Below are 12,624 nucleotides of genomic sequence, written 5' to 3' on the forward strand. Positions count from 1 at the left end.
GGAAAATAGTTTAGAGTGAAAAACTAAATCTATAAATGGGGAAAGGTTAACAGCTATCAATATAATAGAAGATTACATAGTTGTTGAAAGTGTTTAAGAGTTTTTGATGAAGAAAACTGTTTATGATGTAATGTTAATTTAAAAGCAGGGCAAAACACTTGCTTTTAAAATACTTTAGGGACTTCCCTGGCTGTCCAGTGGTTAAGGCTTCCCACTTCCACTGCAGGGGGCATGGGTTCGATCCCTGGTGGGGGATTTAAGATCCTGCATGCTACGTGGCACGGCCAAAAAGAAAAAAGAATACTTTATCCTAAATAACTCTGTAAAAATATTTATAAGCATAGAAAAATTTGACTGAGAAGAAATTCACTAAGTATAAGCAGTGTTTATAATTGGGTGGTGAGATGATGGGTGATAGTTATTTCTATAAGATTGTATTTTGTTTTGTTTTTTAATAAGATGCAGCCCAATGATGGTTAAGGACATAAACACACAAGATTTGGGGGGTCAGCCAGGCCAGAGTCTGGTTCTTGGCTCTGTCACTTGTTAGCTGACTGAAAGCTGGCAAAGCAATTCCTCTGCATCTCAGTGGCCTCCTCCACCAAACGGAGATAAAAGCATCTACCTCAGTGTCATTTTGAAGATTCAAAGAGATAATGTGAATAAAGTGTGTAGCAAAGTGTCTGGCACAAAGTCAAGATTCACTGAATAATTTATTTGTAACCTTCACAATAAGAGGAAAACAAGTTTTAAAAACAAAATTTCTTTTGAAAGAAACTCTCCTTAACGAAGGCAATGGAGTGGAGGTCAGAACCAGGGAAGGGTCCAGAGCAACCAGCACTCAAGTCTTCCGGGTAACAGTGCTTCTGTCTGCAAATACCACAAACTCTCTCACCAGCTTAATTAAGCTCTAAATGGTAATTGGTTATGAGAACACCAGTGTCTCAGAGAATCCAAGTTAAGAAATGCCGCCAGCTTCCATGAGGCCTACCAGGATGGGAAATGGGATTCTAAACCGGACACCCACTCTTCCCATCACTCCCTTTTCCCTCTCTGCTTTTGCAGCCACAGGGCATCCCACCACGCCTAAATTCCCTTGTCCTCGCTTCTGGCCGGTTCCCTGGGCCCCATTGCTGGGACTGAGATTCTGATTGGCCCAGCTCTAGTCAGGTGCCCAGCCACGGTCCAATCAGATATGACCAAAGGGGCGGAGTCAAGTACAAACATGGCGGCTTTCGGCCGTGCTTTGTGGAGGAAGGAGGGAGGGACCCTTGTAAGCCAGGTAGACACTCCCCACCACCACCGCCACCACCACCAAATTATGTCTGTGCTTTTGTCCTCTGTGCTCAGGCTGCTCTTCTTACTTGGGTTCTTTCTCCTCCTTGATGTAGGACACTTAAGGCCACCCAGCCACGGTGGGGAAGCCTGGTGTGGTCAGTCGTGGCCACCATTCCCGGGAGTTCACTGCAGGCTGTGGGCACGACTGCTCCCAAGTTTGTCACCTAAACTCTCCTCGGTTTCCCTGGCACGTGCCACAGGGGCACAGCTGGTATCAAAATGCCAGGCTGCTGGGCTAGGGTCGACGCGGGGGGATGCTTCTGGATTCTATGCTTTTTGCTGGAGAGAGGGGTCGATTCTTCCAGATAAACAGGTTCTCTGGCAAAAGGTGGCCTTCGGCAGTGTGTAAGTCAGAAAACACAAAGGTTGGTCTAAGAAAAGCATGATTTACCACACCCACACACACACACTCTCTTACTCCTCTCTCTGCAGAAATAAACAAAAGACCAATGTATCATTTTTTTTTAATCGTCATTTTACAGCTCCTGACTGCAGCCGGCCCCCGCCCCTTCCGTTTGCTGACCACTTCTGCAGGCTCCAGGGGACCAGGGAACAAAGCCGGGGCCTGGCACCCGCACTGCACTGCCAGCCCTGGAGGACAAGTCACAACTACAAATTATCACAACAATTAGCGGCCGTACTTGGGAGATGGGCAAAGCGAGGAGGCCCAGCTCCCCATTGTCAGCCGGTTTATTTGGCAGTGACCTTGCTCTGGAGGCGATGATATTCCTTCAGCCTGTAAACCAGATTCAAAACAAAGAAAAATGTAAATTAACAATAACAACATGCACTCAGTTCAATTAATTCAGGCAGAGCTGCGCTGGCGGGGCAGCTGTTTGTTAAGATGTGTGTGGAGTTGTCTTTTTTTCTCCCTCTCTCCCTCTCCTGCCCTGGCCCCTCCTGCCCTCCAATCAGGATAATGTAATTAATTTATCTTAGGGGGAAAACATTGCTTGCCATTGTTTAAGACAAAGCGTTAAACTGGCAATGGGAGAAATGAAGAGGCCATTATGAAAACCCGGTGTGTTCGGAGCCATTTAAAAGGGTTTATAGAGTCATAAAACACAAACAGGGTGAAGGAGGCGGGGAGGTGGAGGTGACTGTCGGGCTGGAATGCATGTCTCTCCCAGTCTCGGCTCCAGGGACAGGAGGCTGGCTCTCAGAGAAAATGGTTTTGTGCTGGGGGCATGTTATCAGCGAGAGAAGAGAAACTCATGCCTTCTTCCTGACCCCAAGCCCCAGGAGAAGGAAGCTGGTGATTAAGAACCCAGAGCTGGACAGACAGGCCTTCTGGACTCAGCCCCACTGAGTACTTGTTGCTAAGCACCGTGCCCTTCCTGGGTGCCAGGGTCTGGGCAGAGTGCTTGATTTCCACGGACTCAGATCAAACTTTCCCTGCACCTGTGAGGCAGGTATGGTTAACATCCTATGATTTCCAGAAGTTCAGAAGGGTTCTGAGACCAAACTGCAGAGGCAGGATTCGAACCCAGGTCTGAGTGGCTTCAGATGGTGTGTATCACCCCACTGGGCCATGGAGATCCATGGTTCCAGTTAGACCTGAAGCTCATGTATGTGGATGTGAAGGCAGGAGCTAGCCAGGTGACCTTCTGTGGCTTCTTTCTACCCCTCGGCCATTTCCCTTGCTAACCTGCCCAGGAAAGGGGCTCCTGGTGGCTGGAGAGGGTGGGAGTGAGTGTCAGAGGCAGACAGCAGAACCCAGAAACCCGGAACTCAGGTGCCCAGGACCCTCTGTTGCTCTTGGCTGTCACAAGTGGGCCTTCTGGCCCCGCAGAGGATGGGAGCAGGCTGGGTCCAAAGCAGGCGCTGAGGATGTGGTGGGTGGAGGGACAGGAGGGTGGGGCTTGTCTAGGGCAGAGCAGTGGTCAGAGCATTGAGGTCCCAGCAGAGCCTGCTCCCCACACCTGGAGGGTCTGAGGACCCATCAGGGCCCAGAGCTTCTCACCTGAGGGAGTTGATGTTGATGAAACCAGTGGCATCAACTGGCTCGTAATCTCCCTGCACATTCATGCTGCAAAAGAGTAGGAGCTCGTCAGCATCCCCCGGGCCTTGGCCTTGGCATCCAAGGGACCTCAGCCTCACAGACACTCAGGCATTTCCTCAGTGTTGATCCAATACTCCCTGCACTTTGGCTTTTCATGCCATTCCTTCCAATTCAGGGAGCCCTACCCTGGGCCGGGGATCACGCCGGGGCTGGAGAGCAGGGAGCCACATCCCTGCTACGCAAATGGGCAGGTTGGGTCCTGGTCCAGCCAGCGCCAGCCCAGTGAACTCCTCCCACGAACCAGAGCACTGCATCTGTAACCTCAGGACATGCACTGGAGCCAGCTCTGCCCTCGGGCTGTGGAGGGCTTTGACGAGTGCCGAGGAACAGCTGGTGATGTCCAGTGGCCTGAAGGCCTGGGAGGCCAGGAGTTACACACCAAACAGCCTCAGATGTGCGTGACGGCATCCCTCAAGCTGCAGAGAGGCCCCAGCAGTTAAGATCTGTCCGCGAAGTCTTTTTCACCTTGTTTGCCCATTGAGTGAGACCGAGTCTAATCCAGCCTCAAACATGGGCACCCACCCCATGCCAGCTGGTTCTGAAAAGTGCCCAGTCAATCCCTGCTATACTCAGTGGAACAGATTTTTTCCCCCCATCTGCAGTTTCCATCTTCCAGGTTCGACAGCCTTCATTTTTTGGGTGTTCTCACTTAGCTGCGCTTTGGAACCCTTCTCAACCAGTCAGTCAGGTCCAGCCGCCTGGGTGAACATCCCGGCTCCACCCCTGCCACAGACCTGGGTGAACATCCCGGCTCCACCCCTGCCATAGACCTGGGTGAACATCCTGGCTCCGCCCCTGCCATAGACCTTAGGGCAAATATTCTTGCTCTTTGAGCTTCAGTCTTTCACTTGTGAGATGGGGCTCTCAGCCTTATCACTGGCTCCACGTGAAATGATGTAGCTGCCACCTGGCACCAGGTAAGCACTCAGTTTTACTAACATCATTCAGTCACTCATTCATTTACTCAGGTGTTTATTAAGCACCTACTACCTGCCAGGCACTGTGCCAGGTGCTGAGGAAACAAGAACAAAACAAGAACAGCACCCACGTGGGGGGCAGGTGGTGGTGGGACGGCGATTGCAGACATAAGCAATCAATCATCCATCTGCCTTCGACAATTACGACTGTGATATGCTCTTTGAGGACAAGTTCAGGGCGCTGTGGTCTCAGATCTGACTCCACGAGGCCACCCTCTGAGCCCCCTGGGGGAAGGGGGTCCCTCCCGTTTCTCACGGGCCCCTTGTTGCGTCCTGCCCTGAATCAGCCCCTTGTCTTCATGTCTGCAGAACTCCAGCCTCAGGACAAAGCAGTCTCAAGGTTCGATGACAAGGAGGTGGCCTGTCCCCTCAGGAGCCTTCTCCAGAGAGGTGAGATCGGGGAGGAGGAGGGCAGAGGGGTTCTGCCATTTTTCTGAGACCCTGAGGCTGTGCCTCTGACTGGCTCTTTGTGGGCTGTGGGCTTTGTACAACAAACGGGGTCTCTGCGCCTGGCTGCCCTGCAGCTTGTCGGGACTTGGGCTCTGTGCCTCCCCCTGCCACGCCCTCACCCTGACCTTCAGGGGACCTTGAAGCTGGATCTCCCACGCTCTCAGTGCTCCCTCCTTTTCACCTCCACTGGCCCCTCCAAGGCTCAGGTGGCTGAAGCCACCAGGAATCAACTAGCAAGCTCCCCGTGAAGGGAGAAGATGTCAGACATCCGAGGGGCTGAGCTCGGCACCCCTCACCAGGCAGGGGAAAGGCTAGACCCACCTAAAGCGTCAGCCTCCTCAAATAGCTTTTACAGACCTTGCTGGGGTGATAAACGAAGCTTCACATGACCCCGCCCTGAGCCTCCACACCCCCATCCCAAACCATCGCATGGGCTTCGGACTCCTGGCCTCGCTCCCGCTGTCTGAGGCGCTCGTCCCATTTGGAAGGGCCCCTGCGCTCAGCCCAGGGAGAAAGCAGGGCTTGGATCCCCTTCCTGCCCCCCCCCCGTGTGCATCCGTCCTTTCACCTCCATCTCTCACGAGTCGAAACAAACTCTGCCACCCCCTTGCCCCCAAACAGGCCCTTCAGACCACCCCAGCAGCCCCTGCAAAGAGAGGCCCACATCCAGGGACAAACTTGTCCCACGGGACTGCTGAAGTATTCCCAGAGGTGTTTCTCGGGAACCAAAAAACCTCTTTTAAAATCTGTGGTTTTGGGGGGTAGGGGGTACCGGTGGAAAAAGAGTTTACAATGATTTTTTTTTTTTTTTACCTCCCCTGACGGTCTACAGAAAACCTCTGTGCTTTTATTTTTGTTCATTCGAGTGGCTCTGACCTGCTCTATAATTACGGTACTTTCTACCTACTGTGCCGCGGCATTTCCAGTTCTGCTACCTCTCGCGGTTTCCTCGCTGGTCCCTGTGACGCTGTCACTCAAGGGCTTTCAAGTCAGCGATGTAGAAATCAGAAAGAAAAGGGAAATGGTCGGAGACACAGTGAGAATAAATGCTCCTGCTTTTCTCTCTTTTTTTCCCCTTTCCCTTTTTACTTTATTCATTTAATCTCCCTGAGTGAGACTGTAAGGCTTAATGAAGGGTTGGACAGATTATTAGAGGCTGTTGATTTGGAGGGGGAGGGAAGAAAGAGCCAGAGAGAGAAAGAGAGAAGATAATTTGACATTTACCCCGACTGATCTAAACTGATTCGGTTATATTTATGGCTTCTAAAGTGTTTAGGAAGATTGAAGGGGGGAGAGAAACGCAACACGGCAAAGAGAAGGGAGAGAGGAAAATAATATTGACCGCTAAACAAAACTCGTACTGTAATTCCTGACCGTCTTCCGGGAGGGGAGAGCTGGCCTCAGCCTGAGCCAAGCTGGACCTGGGACTTGTATCAGGTGGGGCTGCCTGTTCCCACCTCTTGTTTGGCCAGGTGGACTCCAGAGGGAACACCTTGCTCCTCGGTCAAGGCCAGTCTATCATTCAGGATGCAAACACAGGTGCAGCTAATAGGCAACTGCTACCTTGGACCCAGCCCGCCAGGGCTCCCCAGCCTCTCCCGCATCCTTTCAGCGCCCTCAGCCTGGCCCATCGGGGGGCAGCTCCTCAAGGTTCCCTCCTGGCTCCCTCTCATCCAACTCTGCCGCTCCCCTGGGCTGTCTCCTCTTGGCCCCATCAACCAGTGTCCTCAGACCACGTTTCTCCTCAACTCTAGCCCTGTGTGTCCTGTGGCCGACTATAGTTCTTCTGGCCTATCTCAGAGAAAACTCATCCTGCAGATGTCCAAATCCAAGTGCATGATTCCCCCCCCCCAATTCCCTCAACTCAGTCATTGCCACCAAAGTGTACCCAGAGGCTCGTGCCAGAAAACCCAGGGTGGTTCTGAACTTTTCCATCTCCCTCCCCATCCAAGCCCTTTCAATCCCACCTCCTAAATATGTGCCAAATCCATCTGCTGCTCTCTATTCCCAGAACCAGCAGCCTGGTCCAAGCCACCAGCGTGTCCCACGGGGAGCCCTTGTGTCCACCCTTGCCAGTTCCCACCTCCCTCAAATCCAGAGCAGCAAGAGGGGCCTCAAAAACCCACAGGTCTGATGTGTCCTTCCCTTTAAGATCTGGCTCCAGGACCCTCACACTCTGGAGTTCTTGTAGTGCCTGGGATGTTCTGGGTTCTTCCAAGGCTCAGAACCTCCGCACAGGACCGTCTCTCTGGAAACTCTCCTGCCCCCTCTCCACCTGGTTCACTCCTTTCTTTTGGAGACCAGCTCAGAAATGATTTCCATGAGGAAACTTCCCCACACCCCCGTTATTATACCCAGCCCAAGTATCCTGTATCTCCCCACAGCCCGGCACCTCCTTCCCTAATCCTGCACTCGGGTGATCCTTTGATTGGGGCCTTTCTCCCCATCTAGCCTGTACATTCCATGAGGGCAGAGGTGGTGTGGATAATCTTCAGGACTGTCTCCCCCATACCCTACACGTGCTTGGGCATATCTTTGCTGAGAAAGCCAGTCGGAGGAGATACTGGACATGAGGGTCTGTGCCCAGCTGGGGGCAGGGGTGGGGCGCCTACCTCACCAGCTCCTCGTTGTAGAGGGACAGTGGGGACTCCCGGCCGAGGATGTACACCTGGCCCTTGAAGACGGACACCCGCACTTTCCCTTCCACGTGCTCCTGGGACTTGGCGATGCAGTGGCGGACAAATTCACACTCGGGGCTGTGCCAGAAACCTGCAGGGAGGAAGAAGCGAGGGTGCTGGGGAGGCCCACCGTGTGCCTGCCTCGGGCCAGGACGTGGGGAGGACTGGGGTCCAGGAAAGGCACCCTGCGCCTCACCCCGTCATGGCAGACGTGAGCCTGGGAGGGCAGTCCCGCATCTGCCTTGTTCACTGTGGAGTTCTGGCACGACATGCACTTGTAAATGGCAACAGTGAGGACCAAGCCCGCCTGCCCCTGTCCTGTGACCTTGTAGGGCTCCTGGGGGTAAGGAGGCATCCTCTACACCCTGCAATGCAGTCACTCCCTAAGGGTCAGGAGGAGGGGATCTAACCTGCTGCTTCACACCACAGACATTCAGTGGTGAAGGGACCCCATCCTTTGCCCACAGGGGGCTCAGTCTTATCACGGCAGCAGACAGTTGGGCAGGAGACCTCAAGCAAGACTCAGACATATGTTACCGGGGCCGAGGAATGGGGGTGCCCAGCTGGGTGGTGGGTTTGGGGTCAGAAAGACCAGGTGTGTGGGGCCTTCACCTCTCTGTGCCTCTGTTTCCCCATCTGTTGAGTGGGGATGACACTGCCTCGCCCTCCCAGGACTAGCAGGCTTATTGTGCATGGAGGCCCTGGGCTCAGGGGCTGCTGTGAACGCTGCTGGGAAGAGCCCCACCCCTCAGGATGGGCAGACCCCTTGGAAACAAGTGACCTGTCTTTAAAATACTGCTAATATTTTCACACGCAAAGATTTCTGCAGATGAAGCACAGGCACCATGCTAATTCTTTACCTGGAACAGCTCTTTGAATCCTCCCAGTCGCAGGAGAAAAACCTCTCTTAGCCTCTTTCTTTTCTGTGTGAGGAAGTTAGGCTCAGGGTATTTGAGAGACTCTTCCACGATCACACAGGCTGTAGTGGGGGGCCTGGACCTGACCTCAGTCGGCCCAAGTTCTAACAACTGTGCTTCATATGATCATTTTGAAGCTTTCCCGTCTACAGCTGCGACATCCCCGAGCTGCCTAAGAAATGCGCTGCCCCCATCCCCCGTTACCCATATCTGTCCCCCAGATCCCTCGGGCCAAAGAGGGCCACGTGCTCAGTCCCCCGTCTGCCCAGGGTCTTGACGGTGGCTCCTCTCAGTTTCTGCCGAGGGCAGGGGGGCCGTGGCCAGGGTTGGGGGAGGGACAGAGAGAGGGGTAGGGTTTCTCTGAAACGGAGCCGGGAAGGTGAGCCCACCTGGGCAGCTGTGAGGCCAGATGGTGCGCGATCTCCTGCCCTGATAAAGGGCTGGGTCAGCCCCGGCTCTGTGGCTATTGTTGGAAGCCCTGGCCTCCAGGGGCACCTGCTGAGGCCCTCCGTGGGAAAGGGGAGCAGGCCTTCTCCACGATGGGTCCGGTGGCTTCCAGACGTGGGGGAGGGACGGGCAGGGAGAGAAGGGGTTGCATCCTCACTCTCCGATGTCCTGCCTTTCGAGTTCACCTCTGGTTCCACCTTGACAAGCCACATGATCTCTTTGTGCCTCAGTTTCCTCATTTGCACAAGGAGGTAATACCAACCATTCTCCGGGGGGGCGGGGGTTGTGTGGATTCAGTGAGAGTTTTTGCTTTCAAGATTTGAACGTGGCCTCTGCCAGCCCTCACTGTATACAGGGAGACAGACACCCAGAGAGGGAAAGAACCTTTCCAAAGCCACACAGCGAGATCCAGAGTGCTCCTGACTCTAGCCCAGAGCCCCGTGGGAGGGGACACTGATGGCACCCCCCACCATGCCCCAGTGGCTCGGCCATCTTTCTAAGTCAGGATAATTAGACCATTAGGTTCCCAGGTGGGAAGAGAGGTGGGAGATGGAGCCAGAGATACGGGGGCAGAGACCTCTGTGGGAGTGCCTGGCCTGGGCTTTATCTCAGGATCTCTCCCCTCCCGCCATGGGGGCCTTGTGCTCAGATTTCTCTTCCCAGCAGACCCAATCTAGGGTGGAGGGCAGTGAGTCCTGAGTGCGGCACTGGGGAGAGCCTGCGTGTCCCAGGCTGGGGGATGCACAGTGGATGGGGCCTGGAGCTGGGCCAAATTCTGTACTAATCAGGCCGACAACCCTCTGTGCATTATACCCATTTTACTGCCGAAGAAACTGAGGTGAGGGGAGAGGTGAGCTATACCCCCTAAATGAGATGGCTCTTGAAGCTGGGGTCCTGCCAGAATGACCCTGTGGGGTGAGGCCAGTGTGCTCCTGGAGGGAGGGGGTCTGTATAAACCTCATACAGGCAGATCAGGAAATTTGGGCGTGGCGTGAGAGGAGGGGGAGACAGTGGTCACAGTAGTCAGGGCAGCTAGGAGTGGGACCGAGGCAGAAGGGCTTCCCCGGGCCTCAGTCTCCCTTGGCCCCGAGACCACAGGGGCTCCGAGGAAGCTGAGTGCCATGGCACAGTGGTGGCTCTATAACTGGGGAGCTAGACAGAATGGAGAGGGGACCTGGGCCCGTGCCTTTTATTTTACAGGAGGGGAAACCGAGGCTCGGGGAGGAGACAGACCTACTCAAGATCATAAAGCCAGCCAGAGGCAAGGCCCCATTCTCCTGCGTCCACGCTCGGAGACCATGCCAGGCACTGTCCTGGAGGCTTTGCAAATATCCATGCATTGAGTCCTCACTGTAAGACAGGCAGAATTATCCCCATTCTTCAGATGAGGAAACCAAGGCACAGGGAGGTCAAGTAAGTTGCTCAAGCTAATCCCTGCTCTCTAACCTTTATGCGTCCCAAATGTGAGAAATCCCCTCAAACAGACCCTCTGAGCTGTTGGGGGGTGGGGACAGGCTGCTGCCAGAGGCCGACCTTCACACCTGTGGGGGGCCTGGACGTCAGGGGCACCTGGGCGAAGTTCATGTTAATAACAACTACCTGGGAGGAGCCTCCACTCTGAGATTTTATTTCCTTTTAAACCTAATCACTGTAACATTTGGGGATTTAGAGGGCTCGGTGGGTGACAGCAAGGACTCAACCCAGGCAGCCTGGTCCAGGGATGCCAGCCCCACGCCAAGGGCCAAGCTGTGCTCCTGACACCCAGGGCTGCCGTGTACACACCACTGCGCCCCTTGATCACCCCTTGCTAATGGCCCCAGCCCAGCTTCCTACCCACCTCGGATCTGCTGGAGTGGCCGAGAACTTGGCCTCTGAAGCCGGCCTGTCCTGGGCTCCAAGCCACTGCTCAGCAGCTGTGAAACCTTGGGCAAGCGTCTTTATCTCCCCTCTGTGCAGCTAAGATTAGATAATACCCGTCAGTGCCCAGCTCAGGGCTGGGCAGCAAGAGAGGTGGCAGCTGATCTAGTGTGGGGAGGGAGGCTGGCGGCCCGGCCCCCCCTCGGCCTCCACGGATGCCCCCTGGCCAGGTGCTGTCCCCCCATCGCAGCCTGCCGCGTCTTAATGACTCTCCCGCTTTGTAACCAAAATCCACCTTTCAGTGTGGAAACCCCGCTGAGCAAGAGAGCCCGCAGGAGACAATGTTATTTAAACACCTGTCTGTACCTGGGAAAGGGGGAACTGGGCTTCAAAGCTCCTGGGAACAATGGGAGGGAAAAATAATGCCAGCCAATAACCACCATGTCCCCTTGAAATCCCGAGATGAGTTCCAGCGATTAGGAGGTTTCAGAGGAAACAAAACCTCCAAGTGGGGGACGAGGGGAAGAGGTGAGGGCGGTGGAGGCTTCTACCAGGCAGTTACTATTACTATGAACTTTCCTGGGGTCCCTCTGACATCCAGGCCCCCATAGACGGCAGCCTGTCCCCCCCAACAGCTCAGAGGGGCTGTCTGATGTGATTTCTCAAATTAGGGAGATGTTAATGTCATAGAATAGAGTCAGCCCTTTCTGGAAAGGGCCAGATAGTAAATATTTTAGGCTCTGCAGGCCATGTGGCCCCTCTAGCAACTACTCTGCTCTGCCAGTGTAGCTCTGAAGTAGCCACAGGCAACATGCACACGAATGAGCAAGGCGGTGCCCAAAAAACTACTTATGGACACTGAAATTTGAATTTCCTATAATTTGCACGTGCCATGAAATAGTATTATTTTTTTAAAAAATTTCCCCAAGCACTGAAGAATGTAAAAACTAGTCTTAGCTCATGGGCTGAACAAAAACAGGCAACGGGCTGGATTTGGTCACCCCTGTTATAACGTGTGGGATGGATTTGGAGTCGGGAGGACTGGATTTCTACTCTGTGACAGCAGGTAAGGCACGGAAACTCAGTCTCCTCACCCGTAGAATGGAGCCCAGCCCACACTCCACACATGGGCTGGGCATTCGGCCGTCCCGGTGGCTTCCCAGTGGGGATCTGGCCCAGGCAATGCCCAGGCCTGGGGCCCCGTTCTCGGTCAAGGTAGGCTTTCCCTTGCTTGAGGCAGTTCATGTAGCGGCTCCGGGTTCTGCCTGGAAACAGGCTGACCTGGGCTCAAACCCAGCTAGGCCACGTCCATTTGTGTAACTTTATATAAGCTCCTTTTGCTCGGAGCCTCAGTTTCTGGCCGCAGCTCTCTTAGGAAACTTGGGAAGCCCCCTAGGATGACTTGTGTTCCCACACAGCGCCAGGTACCCGGCACGTGCTGGATAAAACTTGGCAGCCATAGGCATGACACAAGATGCTTGCCTGGCCCTGCGGCCATCATGCGGGTCGCAGGTGGCGGAGGCAGCGGGACAGCCTGGGGAACTGGTGCATTTCCCTCCACACCGTGTGAACAAGGCAGGTCCCGACGTCCCCTCCTCGCTTCCTCGCCCCCTGCCCTCTCTCCACCCCCTTCACCCTGCATCTTCCGGGCTCTCGAGCAAGTGGCAGTGGGCAAGGCGGGACGGGAGGAGGGTGCCCCTGGGTGAGGGAGGGGAGGGGAGCAGCTGCAGGGTCTACGCACCCGTGTACACCAGCTCGGCGAATTTCAAGCCCAGGCCTTGTTTGATTTTTCGCACTTCCCGATCCATGGTGAAGGCCTCGATGTCTAAATGCGCGTGGTAAAGGATCGTCCCCGCTGGGGTCTCGTAGATACCTAGCCATTTTTCCAGGCAGGGGGA

The 12,624-nt window shown here is 54.5% G+C and overlaps 1 protein-coding gene and 1 long non-coding RNA gene across 3 annotated transcripts in view; one reads left to right on the forward strand and one right to left on the reverse strand.

Moving 5' to 3' along the window:
* The window catches only part of LOC309663793, a 30,662-nt gene that overhangs the window by 16,540 nt on the left and 1,498 nt on the right, over positions 1-12,624 (forward strand). The gene's annotated exons all lie outside the window — the stretch shown is intronic.
* Positions 1,791-12,624, reverse strand: part of ASS1 (argininosuccinate synthase 1) — a 50,204-nt gene continuing 39,370 nt past the window's right edge. For both annotated transcript variants that reach the window (XM_082468216.1, XM_082468215.1), the window contains 4 exons: positions 12,468-12,599; positions 7,440-7,596; positions 3,302-3,367; positions 1,791-2,074 (listed from right to left, as the gene is read on the reverse strand). In XM_082468216.1, the coding sequence (XP_082324342.1) occupies positions 2,029-2,074; positions 3,302-3,367; positions 7,440-7,596; positions 12,468-12,599 (401 nt within the window). In that variant the 3' untranslated portion in view covers positions 1,791-2,028. The remainder of the gene's footprint in view (positions 2,075-3,301; positions 3,368-7,439; positions 7,597-12,467; positions 12,600-12,624) is intronic.

Source organism: Balaenoptera physalus (genome assembly GCF_965194825.1).
Source record: "Balaenoptera physalus genome assembly, chromosome: 7".
NCBI classification, from domain to species: domain Eukaryota; kingdom Metazoa; phylum Chordata; class Mammalia; order Artiodactyla; family Balaenopteridae; genus Balaenoptera; species Balaenoptera physalus.